Here is a 23,818-nt window from a genome sequence, read left to right as displayed (position 1 = left end):
CTGAACACTAATCAAACAGAATCAGACGACTAAACTTGCTATTGTCTATAACATCATTAATGTACTAAAATTGCTGTTGTAGATATCATCATTAACACACAAACTCAGGTTGTTTCTCCAGAGCAGGATGAGCTCACAGATCCCCCAGGTGGCTAGAGAATTGTAAACTGGACACATCCTGACTTCCACAACTATGATTAAGAGATGTCACAAGACGATGATTAATCCCAACTTCTTTTTTCTTCTTCTTTAAAAACACTCCCAACTCAAAGGCCAAGTTGGAGCCGATCTGAGGCTTGTCTCCCACTCCCTTGCTTGGCGCCCTGCAATAAACCCTTACTTTACTGCAAACATCGGCTGTCAGAGTTTGGCTTTCTGTGCTGCAGTCACAGGAGCCCTTGCTCAATAACAAAACCACATGCAGGTGACTTAAAAGTTACGTTGAAGGTAACGTTGAAGACTCTTACAGGCTTAGCAAATCAGGTATTATTTATTTGTTGTTTATAAAACACTGGAAAGCTAATATTTGATGATCAGATTTACAAAGCCTGTTGGAAGTGGGAAAGACTGGAGCTAAGGGAACCAAGGAGGAAGATTAATTAGAAAACGTGGGGCCAGAAAAAGCAAAGTGTCTGCTGGAACAGAAAGGAGAGGAATAAATTCAAGAGCTATTTCCAGGATAGAATGAACAAAACTTAATGATGGATTCGAATGGTGGTGATGGGGAAGGGATGTATAGGTAGACTTTAAATCAAAAGCCTTATTGAAATCAGCTAGAAACAATGGGGATGAAGGTCCTCAACTGTGATCTCAATGAGTGAAGTCCCAAAAGTTCTATCCCCTTCAACCATTTCCATCCACCAGCAGCAACCACTGCTTCCCTCAATGTCACTTTCCCACCAGTCACCTCCACTGGGGCTCTTTACCTATATCTTCCAGTAGTTTCACCTCCTTAAATTCACTCAATCAGCTCAATGAGCCTTCATCATGGTCTCCCATTTTAACATTCCCAGTCTCTGAGCTGTCCCTCACCATATTTCTACTTCGCCCTTAGAAGGAAAGGAAACCACCCAGTTTTCTCTGTTTTGTGAGGGTCACAGGCTGGGAAATTACCTTATCAGTGCTTGTTTAACTTTAGTTCCAGGACTTTGGTGGCTCAAGGCTGAGGGGAAGCATGGGTGGGGGTGGAGGGCAGGGCAGATGACCAGCAGGGGTTGGGTGCAGGGTGGGGTACCAGTCTTCAGACTGGTGGGGTCGAGCAAAGGAACCACCAGTGGAGGGCTGAGAGGGAAGGGCATGGTTGTAGGGGTGAGGGAAACAGGTCATTGGGGGAGATGGTGTTGGGTAGGAGTAGGGGCAAGCAGGGCGCTCAGGCAAGAAACCAGAGAAGGTGGCAGGAGACAGATGGGCCAGTGGCTGGAGCAGTGACCGCTCTTGCTTCCTCTGCTTGGCTCTGCGGTTCTGGAACCAGACCTGAGGAGGAGGGAGAATAGCGACATCAGAGCCCCTCTCTCAAATAGGTGGCATTCTCATATGCGGCTACAGACTGGTGCAGAGCATAAGACTCCCCCACATCCCCAGAGGAAGTAAAGCTCTTGCAGAAGGCATAGCTGAGCCAGGCCTAGTGACAAAGCAAGACCCACACCATTCCCCCAATCCATGTCTAAATTTGCCCTGCTACAACTTTGGGTGAGTAAGAAATGTCAACTTCTAAAAAGAAAGAGATAAACATGACACAGTGGCATTTCACCTCCACAGAGAATGGGAAATTTCCTCTAGGGTTATTAGAGACTAAGACTATGGATGAGTTTAATTGTTACAGACCAGGTTGGATTTAGGGTACAGTTTATTCTTAAGATTCAGTAACTTTATGGTTAGAATTGAGGGAGCATTAGGTTGATTGAGTTTCAAGGCCATGGTTAGGGACAAGGTTACATACGTGTGTGAATAGTTAGCATTGAATTTCTGTTGGAGTTCACATCACTGTTAAGGTTGGGGTTTGATATTGAAATTCAAGTTAGATTAGGCTCACTCCAAGGTTAAACTCAAGTGACATTCCTGACGTAGATGAGGTTATGCTGACTGTTGGGTAAGACTCTGTTCTGGTGAACATTTTGGTTAAGGTTATAGTGCCCTGAGAATTTATGTCCCAGTAGTTCCCAATCACCGAATCTGCAGTTCTTCAGGGGATGGTGGGGGAAGGATCCTGGGCCATCACCTGGATTCTGGCTTCGCTGAGGCCTGTGTCCTGGGCGAGGCCTTCTCGGGCCCAAATGTCAGGGTACTGGTTCCTCGCAAAAGCTGACTCCAGCTGTTCCAACTGCGCTGGACTGAAGGTGGTGCGGTGGCGGCGCCGGGAGTGTGGGCGACCCCTCTGTTCTCCTTGCGAGCAAAGACTTGGTCTCCCCACTCCTACACCAGAGAGGTTCCTGTAGGGCTGAGTGCTCATGTCTGAGAAGGAGGGGGGAGGGAGAGTTTGCTGCCGCATTGACCCACCCATCCATCCCGGATCACATATGCTGGAACCCCCAGATTCTACTAGGACCCAGTGTGTTGCTCATACACTCTGCCCTGACCAGAAACTCTTCAGCTTTCAGAATTAGCTGAATCCAGCTCAGCCTTGGCCCTGCTTCACTTCTGAGTCCCCTAACCCATGCTGCCCTCTCCACATGAAGTCCGCCCCTCAGACTCACTTGTCCTGGGCACTCACGCTCCCTCTGCCTCACTTCTGCACCGTGTGCCCACTCCCTATTACACTCCCCCAGATGCATCCCCATGTAAGGCATGCCCCTCCATAGCCTTTCACCTCTCTGAGCACACATACCACCTTCCTGGGTCTCACCCTGTGGATCTCCTATTCGCTCTGACACCCTAACAAACTGCCCAGGTCTCTGTCTAAGACCCCTATGACTTGCTCCCTGCTCTCATGGTTCACATGCAACTTAAACCTTTATATTGTTCCCATTGTCCCATTCCCCCCACCTGGGAAGATGAAACATTCTTCACTCTTCTGCTCAGACACACCCTCCCCACACATACATTTCATCTTCTCCCCTATCCCAGTCCTGGCCTGGCCACCAGGCTGCAGGAACCTGAGCTCGTGGGAAAGGCTTGCCTCTTCTCCCTACAGGCTCACTAAGCCCCCACACTAATTAGTCTGAGAGCCAGCCGGGGAATAGAGAACAGGAGCAAAAGGAAACACCTGGGAGGCACACACTGAGAAAAGATATCTGGAGTGAGGATCCCATCCCCATGGGGACCCAGGGGGTAGTCCCTACCCAGTGCTCACTGTCCACCTTAGCCCCCTGCTCTCCTCGGATCCAAAGCCCTGGCCCCTCCAACTCTCTTCCTTGGAGAAAGCAGTGCAGTGGGCGAACTCTGAGGTCAGGAGTGAGGAGACAGATTTCAGCTCTGCCTCTGCCCCCCCCTCATCAGTCAGGGTCTCAGTGCGCCACTCTGTAAAGCAGAGGAGTTGTACCGCCCCATGTTTTCTAAGATTCCCTTGTTTTTAACATTCTAGGATTCTGGGCTTTTATTTCTCCACTTTCCTCATGGCGAACCATCGCCCCACGGAGCCTGGGCATGGAGCGTGCACACCTGCTGCCTCCTCAGGACCACCCCAGAGATTCACTCACCCACCGTGGAGGTCAAAGTCCCAGCGGCTGCGTAGCCCTCGGGCCAGAGACTGCTGCAAACTCGCCCCTTCTTTTGTTTACCCTGCTCACTCTTCCCTTCTGCATCCATGGCTCACAACAAAGACCAAAGACAGCCCAGTCTCGTGTCCCTGAGTCTCTGATTCTGGATCAGTCTTTCTCTGTTTCTGTTCCCCTCTATGCCGTGTATTTCACTGCTTTCCCCCTGTTTATACCTCTCTCTGAATCTCTCTCCCTGTGTAGATATAGACAGATAGATCTTTTTCCCTCTCTCCTTTTTTCTAACTTTTATTTCTATTTCTAATTTCCCATTCCTTTGCTTGAGTATCATCTCATTCTGCCTTGCCCTCACCCTGTTTCTCTGTTTTAGTCTCCACTTTTCTCCCCCTGCCCCTTCTCTCTCTGGGATGCTGTCCTCTCCTTTTGCTCTCAGCTGCCTACTTTCCCAGCTTGCAGTCCCACACTAACTCTTTCTCCCTGAGCCTTGGAGGAGTGACCTGTTCCTCACCCCTGTGGGCCCATCCAATCATTGCCTGGTCACCAGAGCCCCCATCATCAGGGGAGGATCACAAGCCGGATGAGGGAAGGTGCTCTGTTGGAGGGTCCAGGGACTGGGGCCAAGAGCTCATATTCCCAGAGCACCAAATTCTTTTGTCCTGTTAAATCCCCTCCTGGGAGCAGGCAGGGGAAGGAAGAGAAAATGCATTCCTCCTGAGACCCCTCCTCAGAACCTCATCATGAGAGGAGAGGGAGAGGGTGTGCAAATGGAGACCAGGAGTAGGGCCTGCCTTGTGTCTCAGTACGTGGGTGATTCCCAAAGACTTCTTTCCAGGAAACTAAAAAACTAAAAAACACAAGTACATTCTGGCCCCTCCAAGATATCCTGATTCTCAGAATACACTGGACACCCCCTCAGGACAACCTGAACCATAGGATGAGTCTCGCGGACACCATAGTTCTCAAGTACTTTCTGCTTTCTTCTCCCAAATGTCACCGCCTCATTCACCGAGAACCCCCCAGGACTCCATGACCTTCCAAGCTCGCCCAGAACTTCAGAGAATGCTTACCCTCAAGAGCATCTGAATTCCAGGTGCATCCTGATCTCCCTGGACCTCAGGACTCTGCAGAAGACTGAGATTCCCATGACATCCTGACATTCTGATTCTTCAAGGAAACCCTGACATACCCAGCATCCCTGAGCAGTTAGGACACCCTGATACCCGCAGTACTCTGCTTCTTGAGATTACTTAGATCTAGGAAGTACATTCTGACATCCCCAGGACACCCTGACCCTTTAAAGACAACCCAATACCCTAGGACTCTAGGGTCCTCTAGGACACACTGAAACCTAGAGCATTCACCCTCAACTAGGAGATTATCCCTGTCCCCTGCCATGAAGTTCTGAAATGTCAGAATAGACTGAATCAATGAGGGCACCCTAATCCCCTTGGAACACACTGTACTCATAGGACTGTCTGATCCCCAAGGTTATGCTAATCCTTTACACACATCCTTTAAAAGAACAATTCAAGACAGAAAAACATGGTAATCTTCCAGGATCCTGAGGCTTACAGTATGATCTATGGATCAGAAGTATAAGCAGCACATGAGAGCTTGTTAGAAATGCAAAATTTGAGACCCCACTTCAGTCCTACTGAATCAGAATCTTCACTGTAACAAGATCCCCAAGAGAACTGACTGTACACTTGTCTTTATCAGCTCTGGCTGCCATAACAAAATACCAAAGGCAAGGTGGCTAAAACAACAGATATCCATTTCTCACAGTTCTGGAGGCTGAGAAGTCCATGATTAAGGTGCCAGCTGATTCAGTTCCTGACAGCCTTTTCCTGGGTTACAGACAGCCACCTTCTGTGTCTTCACAAGACAGAGAGAGAACTCAGTCCTGGTCTCTTTTCTCTTCTTATAAAAACACTACTCTCATCTTGGGTCCTCACCCTCATGATCTCACTTAACCCTAATCACCTCCCAAACGCCCCACCTCCAAATATCATTGCATCACATTGGGGTTAGGACTTCAACATATGAATTGGTGGGGAGACACAAATATTCAGGTCATAACAACATAAAAGTCGAGAAGCACTGATCCAAGATGCCAACCCCTCTCCCCCTACCCCAGGGTATACTGTGACCTCCTAGAGAAACCTGAGCTGCATGACAGCCCTGCCTCCCAAGATTCATGTAGTCAACTTGGATCCACAAGCACACACTGAATTCCAATACTCTTGCTGCCTCAAAATAGCCTACCCCTATAAGGGAACTCTGACCGGCCATCCAAAACAGCCTGATGATCCCAGGACACTCTGATATTACAAAGAAACTCTGACCTACTACCCTGCTCCCCAAGACATTGAGACACTACAGGTTTGACTTGACATCCCAGAATACCATTATTTCTTAGGAGGCTGGGGAGGAGTTTGTTTTCCAGGGCATCCTGATTCCCACTCCCAACCCTGACCTTCAAGGAAGCCTGATACCCAGGGTTCTCTCACCCTACAAGAGGCAGGATGGTGTGGTGGGGAAGAATACAGGTTCTGGAGCCAGGCTGCTCTGGGTTCAAATATCAGCTATACCACTTACTAGCTATGTGATCCTGGGCTCATTACTTTGTATCTCTGCACCTCAGCTTTATCATCTAGGGATAATAATACAGTCAATTCTCTTTATGTAGGTAGTTTTGTTCCATAAAGTCACGATAAACACCGAATTAGTGAATACTGAACCACTGCTACTAAGGGAAATAGGTTCCTGTGAGCCTCTGGCCACACTATTTTTGGTCAACCAATCAATACATAACATTGTTGTATGTGTGTTTCAGTTTAAATATACCTTACTTAATATATATTGTAAACTCATTAACATTGAACTCATGGCCAACAGCACTATAACTCTTGCCTGAACAAAGATTATTTTCTCCATTAAACACCTCATGGCCCTCCTGCACTTAGGAACACTAGACAGCATTGCAGCACTATGCTTGGGGGCCATTTTGAACAGTACTATTACCTTTAAAAGACAAAAATGTATAAAATGTTGGCTTAGACAAGATAGAAGTTTATTTCTATCACACACAAAATAAGTTCAGAAGTAGGTATTCAAAGGCTGGTACAGTGGATCTAAGATGTCATCAGACTCCCAAGCTCAGAAATTTCTACTCCACTATCTTAGTGTAAGTTTTCCATCCTCATCTTATGGTCCAAAGTGGCAGCTGGAGGTACAGTCGTCATTTCCACACCACAGGCCAGAGAAAGAAGGAAAAGTAGAAGAGCGAGCATCCACGTGCCGGGAGGGTGGTGCACCCCAAGCTCTGTGGGACAGAAGTTCCTGCACTCAGGACCCTTCCTGACCTTGCCCTGTCCCTGTGTGCCTCTTCCTCTTGCTGTTCATTTGTGTCTTTTATAATATCCTTTACAATGAACCAATAATAGTGAATAAACTGTTTCCTTGAGTTCTGTGAGACATTATAGAAAATTATCCAATTTGAGGATGGGGTCATGGAAACCCCGATGTGTAGCCAAGTTTAACAGAGTATGAGTAACCTGGGGGCCCAGTACTTGTGATTGGCATCTGAATGGGGGTAGCTTTGTGGGACTGAGCCCTTAAACTCTGGGATCTGTCCTAGGTCAGGATAGTTAGTATCCAAATTAAATTAAATTATAGGACACCCAATTGGATTGGAAAGGAAAAAGTAAAATTGTCTTTGTATGTGGACACAATAATCTGCCATGTAGAATTTTTGATGGAATTATTAGGAATCTATTATAGCTAATTAGTGAGTTTAGCAAAGTTTCAGGATTCAACACCAATATTTAAAAAAATAATCATATAGCAACAAATAATAAATAATTTGAATTAAAAACAGTACCATTTACAGTAGCATAAAATATGAAACACTTAGTGTTAAAGTTATCAAAAATATGAGCAATCCGTACACTGAAAACTAAAAATAATATTCATGAGTGGAATTAAAGAAAACCTTTTAAAATGAAGAAATATGCTATGCTTTTGGGTCAGGAGACTAATTATTGTTGTTAATTCTGAAATTGATAACATTTCATGTGGTCTCAAAACTTCATCAGACTTTTTCATAGAAATTGGCAAACTCATTCTAAAATTTATATAACAATGCAAAAAACCTAGCATAGCAAAAACAGCTTTGAAAAAGATCTAAGTTGGAAGACTTACACTGTCCAAATTCAAGAATTATTATAAAAAGATTGTAATCAAGACAAATGGTACTGCCATCAGTATAGACAAATATATGAATGGAAAAGAAAGAATTCAGAAATAGACCCAAATACAAAGCCAATTTAGTGGAGAAAGTCTAGTTTTTTAAAACAAGTGGTGCTGGATCAGTTGGCTATCTAAATCATATGGGGTGAGGGGGGACGGAACTTGGATCCATACCTCATACCATATTTTAAAATTAACTCAAAATGGACCACAGATCTGAATGTAAAATCTAAAATTATAAAACTTCCAAAACATAGGTAAAGAATCTTTGGGAACTTGGATTACATAAATATGTCTTAGATATGACACCATAAATGAACACATTGGTAAACTGAACATCAAAGTTAAGAACTTCTGCTCTTCAAAATACACTGATAAATGAATTAAAAGACAAGTTACATACTACAAGAAAACATTTGCAAATCATATATCTAATAAGAACATTTATCTGTTAATTCATATATCTGATAAAGGATAACTATGCCCAACATAAAATTCAAGAATATAAAGACAAACAATGCAATTTTTTAAAATGCAAAAAATTTGAACAAATTCACCAAGAAATATATGCAATACAACCACCTTGGAAAAGAGTTTGGCAGTTTCTTAAAAATGTTAATTTCTTAAAATGATCCAGCCTTTCCTCTTCTAGTTAATTAAACCAAGAGAAGAAAAAGCATAGATCCATACCAAGTCTTGTAGTTGAATGTTGCTAGCAGCTTTATTTCTAAGAGACAACACAAGTCTTCATAGACAGGCGCCTGTATGAACAGTTGTGGTATAGCCATGAAATGGAATATTACCAGCAATAAAAAGGAATAAACTACAGCTACAGCATGGATGAATCTCAAAACAATTATGCTAAGTTAAAGAAGCCAGACAAAAGTGTACATGTTATATGATTTCATTTCTGCAAAACCCAAGAACAAGAGTTGGCAAAGCACAGCCTATAAGCAAAATCCAGCCCTCTGCATTTTTTTTCCTTTGTTTAACAAGTTCTTTGGAACATAGCCATCATCATTTTTTTTCATATTGTCTATGGCTGCTCTCCTTCTACAATGGGAGAGGTGACATTGCAACATCTAGAGTACTCAGTAACTGGCCTTTTACAGTAAAAATTTGCTGACTCTTGCTTTAGTGTACATGTTTAAGTACATAGAAAATACAATGGAATCTACAGAAACATTCCTAGAATTAATAAGCTAAATTCAGAGTACAAGCTGAATACGCAAAATCAACTGTGTGTCTATCTGTTAGCAATAAAAGATTAGAATCTAATCCTCCCCAAATTAATCAACAGATTCAATACAACCCAATCAAAATCCTAACAGACAATTTTAAAGAAATCGACAAGCTGATTTAAAGGTTTATATTGAAAAGCAAAGGACCTAAAATAGCAGAAAACCTTGAAAATTATGAACAAGTTCAGATCACTTACACTATTGATTTCAACGTTTAACATAAAGATTCAATAATCATGACAGTGTGGTATTGGCATTAGATAAGCATAGAAATGAATGGAACACACAGAAACTCCAGAAATAGAATTGAATTTCAACAAAGGTGCAAGTATAATTCAATATGGAAACAGAAATCTTTTTAGCAGGTGATGCTGGAACAACTGGTTATCAGTATAGATAAAAACTAACTCTAATTTTTACCTCACACCATATTCACTCACGGAAATGAATCATAGAGTTAAACACAAAGACAACATTCTATTAAACTACTGGAAGAAAACATAGTACAAAATATTTGTTACACTGACTTAGGCAAAGATTTCATGAATAGGACATAAAAAGCATAACTTTAAGGGGAAAGAGTGATAAGATGAACATTAAAATTAATTTTTTTCTCTTCATAAGACATAAGAAAATTAAAAGCAAGCCACAAACTGGGAGAAAATATTTGCAAAATTTACAATTGAGTCCAGAATAAAAAAAAAAAAATCTTACAACTCAAAAATGAGAAGAAAAGCAACTCAATAAAAATAGGCAAACAACCCAACAAAAATGGGGAAAATATTTGAACATAAATTCACAAAAGAAGATATATGAATAGGCGATAAGTATAAGATGCTCAACATCACTAGTTATCAGGAAAATGCAAATTAAAACCACAATGAGATATTATTATACATCCAGAAGAATAGTTAATGTTAAAAAGACTGACAATACCCAGCGTTGATAAGGATGTGTAACAATTAGAACTCTCAAATATTGCTGATAGGAATGCAAACTGTACAGCTATTTTTTGCAAAAACAGTATTGCAGTATCTTATAAAGCTAAAACATTTACCATAAAACCAAGTAATCACATTCCAAGAAAAATGAAAACATATGGCCACACACAAACTTCTACAGAAATGTACATGGTGGTATTATATACACATTGTATACATATATAGAGATATGCATGCATATTATACATAATAGTTCTAAACTGGAAACAAACCAATTTCCTCAACTGTTGAATGGTTATAAAAATTGTGGATCTCCTTACTATGGAATACTACACAGGAATGAAAAGGAACACAATGTTAATAAATGCAACAAATTTATGATACACTGACAACATGGATTAATCTCAAAAGCATTATGCTAAGTGAAAGAATTCAAACACAAAAGACCACATACTGTATGATTCCATTTATATTAAATTCTAGGAAACACAAAACTGTAGTGGAAGAAAGCAGATCAGTGATTACCTGGTCATGGGAGGGTGCTAACTACAAAGGGAAACAAGAAAACTTTTTAGGGTGATATAACTGTTGTGTTTCTTGATTGTGGTGGTGGTTACATGACAACATGATTTTAAAATTCATTGAAGTGTAACTTAAATGGGTAATGTTTATTATCTATCAATCATAACTCAAAATTAATTTCAAAATATGGGAAGAAAAGAGGCATAAAAATTAAGCAAATGAAAAAAATAGGCAATTATTAACTTCAGGAACATTCAAAAGTTGTGCCAGGAAAAGCAAAAAAGATTAGTACACCAACAGTGTATAACAGAGTCAGAAAGTCAATAATAAATATTGACATACCTCCAAATTGTGATGTGCCTATAATAGGAGCATTTGAGGAAGAGGAAAAGGGATGGTGAAGTGGTATTACTCATCACCTGTCAAAATGGGAAGACAGTATATTGTAAATCAATGATCAAAAACAGCATTATAAGCATATTATTTAGAAATATATAAAAGTATTTATATTGGGAAGTTGGATCATGGAGTGGAAAGATAGGTAAGGAACTACCTTTCTCATTTAAAGACTTGTTTAACTTTTAAAGCTATGCTAATATATTTATTTGACTAAAATAATTTTAAAATAAAAATTCTTGATTAAATACTTGATTTATTCAGTTTTTATATTCCTTTATTATTAATAAGAGCATTTAAGTCTATTTTCCCATAGCTTTTTATATTTTTTCTCTAATTTATGAATCATTTGGTTTTAACTTTCTTTTTGATATGGGGATTATGAAGAATACTGTTTTAAATTTTATCAACTGAACATTTCTTTTTACATTTTGATTTCTGGTTTCTAATTTTTGGCTTTGTGGTGAAGGCCATAAGAGAATATATCCGATGAAATCAATATTTGGGGACTCTATTATAAAGTTTTTGTTGTAGTCAAGAAAATGTCCAACATTTGTAATTATTCCCTGGGCTTAAAATAAGAATATATATTCTCTATTTTCAAGGTGGAAATATATGTATTTTATATGTATATTTCTTTTTTTAACTGATGTATAGTTGATTTACAATGTGTTAATTTCTGTTGTACAGCAAAGTGATTCAGTTATATATGCATTCTTTTTATATATTCTTTTCCATTATGGTTTATCACAGGATATTGAATATAGTTCCCTGTGTACATATATATATTTTTTAAATCAAATTTCTTTGTTGTTTAAACAAAATCTCTGCCATATTTTTTAATTAACTACTTGATCTATCAAATTCTGGGAATTGTATATTAAAGTCCATCATTAAGACATTAATCAACTTCTTTAAAAAATTTTTATAAACCTTTGCCTAACCTATTGCTATTATACATTGCTTACATTGCTATTGCAAACAGTTTCTACATTGTTTTGTTTGATTTCATAACTATGATTAAGTTTTATGAATTTGTCCCTTGTTATCATAAAATATTCCTCTTTTGTGATTTATGCTTGCAGTTGACTTAATTATTGCTTTGTCTTTAATTAATAATGCCACCCATGTTCTCTAATTTTTGCACTTGCCTAACACATCTTTGCCCAATTTCATATTTGTGTTCTTTCTTTTTTTTAAAATTGGTTTTAAAACTCACCTTGTAAAAATTTTGCTATGTATATGCACACAAATAGAAACTTAAAAATACACACCCAAGTTCCAATAGCCCACAGATATTATTTAGATGACCACATATATAACCCATACCCAGTATTCCCTACCCCCATCCACAGGCCAGCATTTCTAAGTGGTACCTCTGGTTTCCTATGTCAGGGACACAGTAACTATTACAGAGATTAATTGAGACAGAATTGAGGGTCTGTTCTTAGACATTACTTCCTTACTATAAATTGACAAACCTTTTATTTGAAAGAAGAAAGAGTGCAGAGTCCTAAAGACTTAAGGATTATACAAAAGGGAGTCTGTGTAGAGCAAAGTGTTCAGAATGGAGCTACCATGAATATCTGTGGACCAATTTCACTGGCTTCACAATTTTTCTTCAGGTCAATTCTGAGCACAGAGCAAGGGACCAAGTATATTTTGTCTGTGACATGGGCGTGAGATGTACTTGATGCAATGGGAAGCAAGTCTGAGCACTAAACTGATTTCCCCTCAGGCTGAGATATCTGTGTCCAGAGAGGGTAAAAACAAAGAACAGTTAGTATGTGTGCCTTTAATGAGGAGCTGTGGGGAATCCACCTTAGAAGCACCTGTCTGAATCTAAGTGTTCTCCTCCAGTGAGAAAAGCTTTCTTACTCCCCCACTAGCTGTGACTTTCTCATGATTCAGGGTCAAGCAAGGAGCCAGTGGAGACAGGGGTCCCATGATAGCATCTCACAGCAGCAGAGCAGCCAGGTAAGAAAATCTGGGAAAGCAGGTGAGGACACAGTTATCTCCAACAAAGACAGATTCACACGGACAAAAACACATATATTTACATTTGGAGAAACACACACTAAATTCTTCAGCATCTCACCAAGTTCAAACGGGAAACATCACCTGGTTTAACATGTACAAGCCTTTCCACTTTCAGGATGTACTGCCCATTGCAGAATAGAGCAAGCATGTTTCCAAGGTGGAAATGGAAAATTAAGCAGTGGGAAAGGAAAGAGATAACTAAGGGCAGCAGTGCTAAGATCAGTGACGGCAGGCTCTTAGAAATTCTGGCCAAAAGCTCAGAGCCAAGAGCCACCCTCCTTCCTCACAAAAGAGACTCTTCTGTCAGACATTCAAGACCCTCCTATTCTGCCCTTAATCTCCACCATTTTATTAGTTGCTTCCCTGTGTACCTTCACTGTGGTCTATGACCACATTACAGTGGTCTCAGAGGGAGGTTGCTTGGATGTCACATGGAACCCCACAGAGGGCGTAAGCTTGAGCTGGGGTCCAGGCACTAAGCATCCTCAGTTTTAAGGTCCAGGAACACAAACACTCAATGCTGCAAATACATCAGATGTCTCAGAGACAGTCACAAACTAAAGATACTCACAAGGGACTAATGTATGAAACCAGGCCTTCTTACCATATTGACTTGGGGGTTGGGGGCACCGTTGATTGTACTCCTGGTAGGACTATCCCAGCAAACATTGACAAGAAATGGCTAACCTTAATGCTGGCAGATCTCTCGACATAGAGTCTGGGTTATTTAGAGCCTGTAGACCTGTTTTTGCCTTTGCCAGTTCCCAGACAATAGGAAAAACCCTATCGCCATCCTGCTATATGTCTTTCACCTTCTACTACCATTTCCATTATGGGAAATAGCTTACAATTAAGACCCTAATATCAACATCTACTGTTTGGAGCACAATGAAAAAGTCTGCACAAATATTGTTTTGGTTTTTCCTTGATGCAACCCCTGTACCCCCCACTTCTACATTCTACATCCTTTCCCTGAAGTACCTTCTTTCAATAGCTCTGGGTACTGCCAACTACTGCCTTTCTACCTTTTAATTCTGTGATATAATTTATGAGAAAAATGGCTTCAGATCTCAGAATTTTACGTTGGTTTTACTAATTTAACTCTCAAAATGCTAGGATACTTTGTAGTCACCATATTATATACATCTTGCAACCACTCTCCTAAAAGTATTGCCTGTGACATCCTTTATCCCAGTCAGTCAAGACATTTAACCTGTAAATCTCCTCTGCTGAAATGCCATCTCCTCTCCTCTTTACTATTCAAATACTGTGAATTCTTACAGATTCAAAACGCTCTATCTGACTCTTCCTGCCTGCATTAATTCCTTAAGGCTGGGATGATCACTTGGATATGCCCCATAACTTTACTTTCTCTATGAATCTCTTTTTCCTCTTCAAAAATAATACCAGATACCAGTGATCCTGTTTTGGCCAGCACAGGGAGAAAAGAAATCTCTTCACAGAATCCAGTACATAGCAAACTCACTAGCATGCTTAGCTCATCCAAGCCAACATTTGTGAGCTACTGCAATGACATTTTGATGCTATCCAGTTACAAGGTTGAGGGAAAACTGCCAGGCAGATCCTTCAATGCCTAGAAGTAGTATAATCCTGAGAAAATAAGAGAGATCCAGAATGAATTTGAGTGAGTTGTATAAAGTTATTTGGGTAAAAGAACTTATGACTTTAAACAAATAGCTAAATCTCATTGCTTCATTTTTCCCTTCTGCTTAATGAAGCTTGTTATTTTTAAAATTTACATATTTTAAATCTGTAAGAAATGTATGTAAAGCAGGAGGACACTGCCTGGCACTTGGTTATAGTGTCAATAAATGGTTGATAATTGAAACTTGGAAGTAAAACTAGGGAGGAATTTAAAGAAAAGGGCATTTCAGCTGTTTCAAGACTATAAATGTTATGCGTTCTTTCAATCTAATCTGTCATCACCTAATTTCTCTGAATACCAGATTCTTCATCTCTGATTCTTCTTCTCAGGGTCCTCATTTATGAATGATGGATTACAGAAGTTCCCTGGTGGCCTAGTGGTTAGAATTCTGGGCTTTTACTGCTGTGGCCCAGGTTCAATACCTGGTCGGGGAACTGAGATCCCACAAGCCATGTGAGGCGGCCAAAAATATATATATATGAATGATATGGATTAAAAGAAATTGTGTATGTGAAAATAACTTGTATATACCAGATATTCATTAACTGTTAGTGAAGTATGAATTAAGCTGCATGAAATCAAAGATAATTAAACACAAATTAGAACTATAGAAATTAACCAGCTATTTATTTCATTAAAACTCGCTTCATAGAATTATCTAATGTGAATTAATTCTCAATGACAAAACAGTATCATAAAAAATTTGCTCAAATGATGACATTATCAATCTCATCTACTTTTATATTTGAAGTGTTATTAATTAAGAAATAAATTTTGGATCTGGTATCATTAAAAAATTGTAATCTCTAAACAATATATGGAGCCTAATTAAATAAATATTTCCTTTTACTTTTGACCACATTTTCTCCCCTGCAGACATGGGCAGAGACAACCAGACTGGAGTCACAGAATTCATTCTCCTGGGACTCTCTGGGCAGTCAGAGCAGGAGAAGGTTCTCTTTGGGCTGTTCTTGTGGATGTACCTGGTCACCCTCATTGGGAACTTTCTCATTGTCTTGGCTACCAACTGTGACAGTCATCTCCAAACACCCATGTACTTCTTCTTGGCCAACCTCTCCTGTGTCGACATCTGCTTTTCATCAGTCACAATCCCCAAGATGCTGGTGAATCACATACTGGGAAGCAAGTCTATCTCTTACATGGAATGTATGACCCAGATCTACTTCTTCATCCTTTTCATCAACATGGATGGGTTCCTCCTGAGTGTGATGGCCTATGATGATTATACTGCCATCTGTTGCCCACTCCACTACACCATGATCATGAGGCCCAAACTCTGTGTCCTTCTGGTGGCTGCATCTCGGGTCAGTACAAATCTGCATGCTCTCCTACACACTCTTCTCATGGTCCAACTCACATTTTGTTCCAACAATGCTGTGTATCACTTTTTCTGTGACCCTTATCCTATTCTAAAACTCTCTTGTTCAAATACCTTTATCAATGACCTGATGGTATTCACTGTGGGTGGATTGGTATTTATGACACCATTTACATGTATCATCATTTCATATGATTACATCTTCTCTAATGTACTGAAGTTGCCATCTGCCCATGGAATAAGGAAAGCCCTGTCCACGTGTAGATCCCACCTCACTGTGGTCTCCCTCTTCTATGGGGCAATCCTGGGGGTCTATATGCACCCTTCATCCTCCTACTCAGTATAAGATGTGGTGACCACTGTCATCTTCACAGTGGTGACTCCCCTCGTCAATCCCTTCATCTACAGCCTGAGAAATCATGACACGAAGGGAGCTTTAAGGAAACTAATTTCATATTCTATAATTTAAAATTTTTAGAACTGAGAGGACTCTTGGATAGCATACATTTCTTCATTTTACAAACCAAGAAACTGAGTCCCTATAGGTGTAAATTTACCCATGACTATTCCTCTAATTAATGATATGTGATCATGGTCGTGCTTTTAAATATGAGGCTGATAGGTGCTCATAAGTCATAAAACCATTAGTTATCTATAAAAAGGTGTGATTCTAAAGCACTCATTTTACAGACAACAAAAATTCAGGAAAAGACAGGATTGGGTCCAGCAACCCTATAAGACAGTGGCTACCATATGGTCTGAGAATTTCAGAAAACTTTAGAGCTGGCTCTCCTCAGTGTCACCTGTCCTCTATGGCCTCACATTAGGAGATGTTAAATTATCCCCAATTAACTGAGTCACAGAAAAGTTACTTTTTCCAGGGCTGTGCAACTAGCAATTATTGGTTACAAATGGTCCTGTTACTTTCAGGGTCTTTGGTCATTACTGAATTAGTTAATTTTTCCTCTGTCCTAGGCTCAATTCCTACCCTCACCTCTCACAGCTCAGAACCTACCCTTGCACTATTCTTCTTCCCCCACCACCAATCTAACTTTTTGGTGCTTTATTGCCTGGCATGGGTGTCAGGGATGGGTATCAGGGGGTGAGCCTCAGACAGTAGCTAGACTTCCTCATATAAATCTCAGTATCCCTTCAAATTTAGATGGGCTAAGAGAAGCAGAGGTTCCCTTAATGCTAAAGTGTCCAGAGTTACTATAGCACCTTAGGAACATGAAAACATGAATTAATTACAGGATTTGGATTAGAACCCAGAACTTCTGACTCCAAGTCCAGAGTTTGTTCCAATCCATGGGGCAAGTTTCCAGGAGGCCTTGCCTCTTTTCCTACTCTACATCTGAGGGTTCCCACCTTGTCTTCCCTGGTGTCCAGAGAGCACTCACCTAAATCTCCAGTGGTCATTCTTCAATAGCCTTCAATTCCTCATTGGCCTTCTCTCCTTTCTCAATCTTCTCTACTCTTGTGAAAAATCAGTACTCATTGTCCTCACTATCACCTCCTTTCCCACTTGGTCCCAACACTGACCAGCTCTTACCATGAGCACAGCAACAAGCTTATAGTGGTTCTGACTGCATCCTGCCTCCCCCTACACATATCTGTCCTGCACACAGGATCAGTTTAATCCTCCTAAAACATTGATGGCATCTTGTCAGCCAATCCCTATAGAAATACTGAAGAGGCCAGGATAAATCCAAGTATTACCTTCAAATACAATGCCCAAGATGACCTGGCCCTGAGCCATACTTACAACTTTATTTGTCATCAACTCACATAATTATATGTTCCATGACTTTCTCCTAATTCTCTTCCTCTTTCTTTCATTCATCTGCTGAAAGACTCCCTTGATTTTTTAAGACTCTAATAATTGTGCATTCCCCTTAACTCCTTTACTAATTACATCTCACAGACATGTACTGAGCACACAACATAGTTCTTCTTGGATGTAGTAAATGAACTCCCAAATGTATGTTGGTGCCAGTGGGAACCTGACTACATGTGATAAAATCAATGTAGTGTTCTGAACTGTTAAGTTTTATTTTAGAAGTAGTTTAGTGCAAATTTTAGAGATATAATAACATGGACTAATGTTGGTGTTTAGGGTTACATGACTCATTTTGGTCTCATCATATTCTTCCTTGCATTACCCATATCTGCATACATGTCTCCTCTGGTTATTACATTACATATTCACTTTGATAAAATACCATAGATTATGCATGGGCACATCCCATACAATGCTCAGTAGAGTTTTTGGTCATCCCAAATAATCATGTATTGAAAAATCACTGATGATGTGGTAGGCAAGTCTAATGGGAAACTGGGAAGTGAACATTCCTAGATACAAAAAAATCAGAAGGGTAAAAATTTAAATCTAGGGACCTAAAGTACTGAGAAGGTTACTCCAGAACACAGAAAGATTTCACTGCATTCTGAGACCCAATGAAGCAGCAGGGTTGAATGAAAAGAGCCATGTTTGGGATATAGTTTTATTGCTCATCCCTCTCCCCCTCAACTCTCAGTCAAAAGTTGGCTGTGAGAAGGAGCATGAGGATAGAGAGAAATCAGTGAACTTACAATAGGGTACAAAGTCAAAGGGAAAATCACTCTCTATCTACATGGTCCCCATTCGTTCATCTCAGGGGAGAAATCATCATTCACCAGACAGAAGATCCTGTCTGAAGGGGAAAAGAAATCTCAGCAGTGTGGTGTGAGCAGAAAGAAGAAAGGTCTCTGTCTTGCTCAGACTGGCTGTGGTGTGAGAGGTTATATGCTGTTTAATTCTACCAGAGCCTCAAGTCTTTAATCCTCCTACTTCTGGGGACCACCTTCAACTCCATCTTCACTGGCTCCCTGCATTACTTCAACCACTTAAGGGGAATGAAGGGGAAATAAGAAAAGGGGTTTACTCTAGGGTCCAGGTAGAATCAGCCTCTGTTGTGGTTTCCTGCATGTGAGAGTCACACACGACATGAAGTGGTCATAAATTAAAGCTCAGCATCATGCAGGGCTTCTAATGCCCTCTCCCCATAGAAGCAAAGCAGTGCCAGGCTGGCAGAGTCCCCCCTGGGAGCAGCCAGGAAATCAGGATTGTGTCTGGGAATTCACCCTCCAGGGCCTGAGTTAGCAGAGGCTGGGCCTGTGCCAGGAGCCTCTTCTCTGCAGCTGGGACTCCCTAAAGGCACCACCCCCACTTCACCACAGGCAACTTCCATCTAGCACTAATTAGCCAACAGGGAACAGCTCTTTGTGAGCCACTTAAAACCATTTGGAGAGAAAAGTTTGGCTTCACCTCAGTGAATGTTGAAATAAAGGCTCATCCTTCTTCCTGGCACTTTTCCCCAGATACAGTTCTCCCTGGAGGGAACAAGGATTGCTCCATGTCACGGCCATTGGAGGTATTTTCAAGTTTCATGGAATCATTTTCCTCTAACTTGTCCTTCAAGTGTCTGTTCCAAGGCCACTGTTTCCATCAGAGTCCAGCACCATCTCTTATGAGCTGAAGAAGCCCTTCCTGCTATTCCCTGGATATTGTAGCCTAGTAGAGATTCTTACTGTTCTGCCTGTAATATCTTGTCTCCTTGTGCTTGAGGGCAGAAAGCTAGGCTTTATATGAATTTTATCTATCACATTGTCAATTGGCCTTCAAGCAGATGACTTTATTCTCGGCATTGACCTTTGGTCACTTGAATATTGAAAGCTGGCTATGTCTAACTTATGAACTCTGATTCCAAATGAATCTGGTTTTCTAGATTAACTTTTCATTTGTGAGCCACACAGAGGTACAAAGTGTATTGCCAAGCCCACCGTCAAAACAGGCCACCTTTTATTCATTCTAAACTTCAGGTATATCCTGTTGCTCATCAAAAACTACTGGTTCGGGTTCATCATGATTTCTAAATGTGAGATACAACTGATATTTAGGCACAAACTTGCCCCTGTATTGTGGGTGGATATATTTGCCAAGAAGGACGTGAGGTTATTTTTGTTGCATGAAAGTAGCTGCAGATGTCACTTAAGAATTCAGACTTGATGATGCAGATCAAATCCCACAATACAAAGCCATGATTACAACACAAACTCCCTATAGAACCTTAAAAGACCAAAGAACTGCCTAGTGATCCAGTTGTTTCAAGAAATTTCTATCGTAAACAAATTCAGCTTATATCCTTAAAAATTGTCATAATGAAGCCAAAAGTAGTCTCGAGAAATCATATCTAATATAATATTTTGGTAAAGAAATCATTCAAAGCCAAATAGGTAAATAAATTACTCTGACTTTACTACATGAAGTGTGGAGTAGAGGATCAGGAAGGAGGGAACAGGGACATGGTATAATACTGATGACATTTATATGGTCAGGCCACTCAAGGTAGGGGCTCTCTTACTCTCTGTACATCCCCTGCTCAACCACTGCCTGCTTCACCTATACCCTACTCACACAACTGACCTTCCTACATGCTTGCCCTAGGCCCAGGCTAGTGACTGTCCTTATCAAAGGGGTAGTATGGGTCCTGGTAACTAATACACCAAACTGACATAATTCCCCCTATAACTGGCAATCTACACCCCCTATCACCCATTAAGCCACTGATGTCTCTGTTGCTGACTCCAGGCTTCTTCTTTGGTCTTAAACTGGGCAAATGTAGGCCTTATAGGCCTGCTGGGTGCAGCCCAACAGTTGGCGGAGCCATCCAGGAGAACAAGGAAACTCCTGTGAGCACTGAGATGTTGGGAAATACAGGATGGGGAATGGAAAGTTGCAGGGGCTGTCCACTAGCTTGTGGGGCCCGAAAGTTGCAGGTTTTATCCCGGGGTGGCTGTCCATTCACACGTGGGGTCAAAAAGTTGAGGGGGTAATCCTGAAAGTTGCAGGGGTAGTACTGCAGTGGATGTCTACTAATATGTGGGACACTGTAGTGGCTGTCCATGATGAATGGGGGCTGCCAAGAGATCTGGAAAACAATGGCCCCTCATGACTCTGCTATTGTATCAAAGTGAGCCTTCTATAATTGGTTAAGCTAGCTCTCTAGAAGGAATTGGTATTTCTCTTCCTGTACCTTTGAGATGTATATCATCTACCTGGGTTCTCAGGAACTTTAATCTAATCATATGTGATCTCTAAGAGTAAATGAAGAAAAAGGAGCAAGGTTTTTTAAAATCTTTATGGGAATAATTATGTTTTGGGAATGTCTATCTAAAATAGTCTCTCAAGATTTTGGTAACTTGAAACTAAACTAAGTTAAATGAAGAGAATTCATTGACTATTTAGGTCATTTCAAAAAAGATAAAATATTGGAACATTAATTACTGGGCAGGTCTAAGTTTATCTACTTTTGCCTGCTTAGGAGAATAAGACTAAAGCATTAAGCTTTCCCATCAGGAAATGCACAATTGTTTCTTGGTTTTTGCCAGAGATTAAGGTTTTTAAGGGTTAAGATTATTATCAGTCATAATTCTAGTTATTATAACCAAGTTTCTTTATCGCTTACATTGTGATAAGATGTTTAACTGTGACTTTTAAGTCTTTTGTCTTTTATAGACAGTTATTGTTGTACTCTGATGCTTTTGCAAAAGTGCTTCATCTTCAAGATTCATAGGAACGACCTTTCGACAATAACAGGTCTCTGATAAATTTCAGATTACACTGCTGAACTGGGTAAGAACTTAAATAATCCTAAAGGAAAACCTGATGGCTACATAAAAAGTTAATGAAAGGATTGGTTACTGAGTGAACTGATGAATATGGTTATAATATTTATGGGTTTTGTCTGGAATGTTTTGATCTGTGTTTTCCAGATAGAGGGATGCCCTTCCTCTCACGTTAGTTGTGACTTACAGCAATTGGGTAAACTACTCCTGAGGGTAGAATTGATACATTTTTCTTTTCTCTCTGCCCAGTTCCTCCAAAAACCTTGGACTCTTGGTTTCTGAGCAGCCTTATCAGGTGAATGGGAAAGACTGTCTCCTGGCATGTGCATGAACCTTGATATTTGGGGGACGTCTAGAAGAGAGAAATCCACTGAGGTGGAGGCTTATGGCAGGCTTTTGTCATGGCTTTCCTGCCCTTGAGAGGCCTTTGGGGAATTCAGTCTGAGACTCCTGAGGACTTCTACCTCAGCCAGTTTGAAGGAGCTGATATGGTCAATTGCAAACAAACTAGTTTTGATTTGGCTGTGTTTGGTGGAGATGAGGGTAATTTCAGAGAGAAAAAAAGACTATGTTTTAGTGGATGTTAAATTCTAGTTCTGTTAGTTAAGGTCTGTATTTATGACAGTTATTGTGTTAACCATGCTTTTGCCCTGATGTTCTGGATGGAAAGAAAATTATCTAGCGAAATTTTCACAGATTATAACTACTCATGAAATGTGACACTGCTTGCTTTAAGTCTGCTGCTAATAGCACATGTGCAATGCTTGTGTGACAATTGAGTGTAAGTGATAAAATGTATAGCCTATAAAGTGTTTCCCCATTAACATATCTCTGAGCCTGTTCATGAGATCAGATTAGTTTTCCCCCAACGTGAATGACTAGGTGAATATAAAGGAGACCTAACAGCGAGGGACATGATCTGAACCTGGGGTAGGAGCCAGCACCCCAGCATTGAGGGATGGATATTTTGAGCATCATTGCTTTCTATCAAAAGATTTGCAATCAAAAGGGGAAATGATGGAAAATATGCACATATTCAGGTATGGGGAAGTCAGAAGGCTTATGTGTGTTTTAACTTAAATTTTACTGACCAGAGAAGCCTGTTTTGCAGACTTTCAGACATGCATTGTGCATCTGCTTTGGCCATTGAGAAAGGAAATGCATTTGAAAGTCAAACTGGAGTAACTGTGGTTCAGACATCCAAGGTAAAACTAGGTGGCCATTGTGTACGTCATTTTAGACACGTTCTTGTATTACTGAAAACTTGAGTTTTCTGAATTGTATTGCAGACCAAGACAAAAACCACGGGTGGGTGTGGTATTATCTCAGAATGTGGGTACTGCTGGTATTTTGCTTTATTGTCATGATCTCCCCTGTGTTGTGCCTGTTAGATGTCTTACATTTTGTCCTTAGTCTGAGGGAGGAAATCTATTTGAGTACTGAGCAGCAACACGGGCCTCACTGCAAAATGAGTCTAATTCCTGCGTCTACAGTGAGATGCCATTGTCGTCCTCCTCTGGACTTCCATGAAAAATCAAACCGGCTAATGTGACTATGTGGGGATGACTGAAAATGGGGGAGAAAGGCTCTCACCACCTTCCTGTCTCACATGCCACCACATCAGAAGGACCCCCGTCGGTAAACTTACTGTACAACTGACTGCCCATAAGCCCCCTGGGCTATGCTGTGTGGAGTGAAATAGGCTGGCCTCAGAACAAACAAGTCCAACTAGTGGGATTAATTGTTTTTTTGTTTAGAAAGACTTAATGGATCCACTCCTAATGACACCCAACATAATATTGGGTGGCAGACCTGTAACTGTGCTGACTCCTGGCTAGGCCAACAGAATGTTTCTTTTAAAGCTGGGGCCTTCCCCTCCCCATGGGAGTGGCTCTGGGTTTGTGAAAACCAGGGGTGGCCTTACCTTCCTTATAACTGCACAGGGCACTGCTGCTATTGACTCCCTCTCCATTGACCTGGTAAGTGCTTGTCTCCAAAATTTGCACACATCCTGGCAAATGACTGTCCTGAGCACACTAGGTCTCTTACTCTTGATGCTCTCTGGCTGCTGCTGTCTGTATTGTATCTGTGGTATCTGGTGG

The 23,818-nt window shown here is 40.8% G+C and overlaps 2 protein-coding genes across 2 annotated transcripts; one reads left to right on the top strand and one right to left on the bottom strand.

The window, feature by feature from the left end:
- Window positions 1–1,134: 1,134 nt before the first annotated feature.
- Window positions 1,135–3,744, bottom strand: PROP1 (PROP paired-like homeobox 1). The gene is made up of 3 exons (XM_061188535.1): window positions 3,636–3,744; window positions 2,219–2,451; window positions 1,135–1,473 (listed from the first exon to the last, which is right to left on the bottom strand). Exons 1-3 carry the CDS (start codon window positions 3,742–3,744, stop codon window positions 1,135–1,137), a joined length of 681 nt encoding a protein of 226 aa, XP_061044518.1.
- Window positions 3,745–15,588: 11,844 nt separating this feature from the next.
- Window positions 15,589–16,395, top strand: LOC133090208 (olfactory receptor 1361-like). The gene has a single exon (XM_061188534.1). It carries the CDS (start codon window positions 15,589–15,591, stop codon window positions 16,393–16,395), a length of 807 nt encoding a protein of 268 aa, XP_061044517.1.
- The last annotated feature ends 7,423 nt before the right edge of the window (window positions 16,396–23,818 follow it).

The sequence above is a fragment of the Eubalaena glacialis genome, chromosome 4 (assembly GCF_028564815.1).
Source record: "Eubalaena glacialis isolate mEubGla1 chromosome 4, mEubGla1.1.hap2.+ XY, whole genome shotgun sequence".
Lineage (NCBI taxonomy): Eukaryota > Metazoa > Chordata > Mammalia > Artiodactyla > Balaenidae > Eubalaena > Eubalaena glacialis.
The sequence above is the reverse complement of the archived record's forward strand: the minus strand, read 5'-3'. Positions and strand labels throughout refer to the sequence as shown.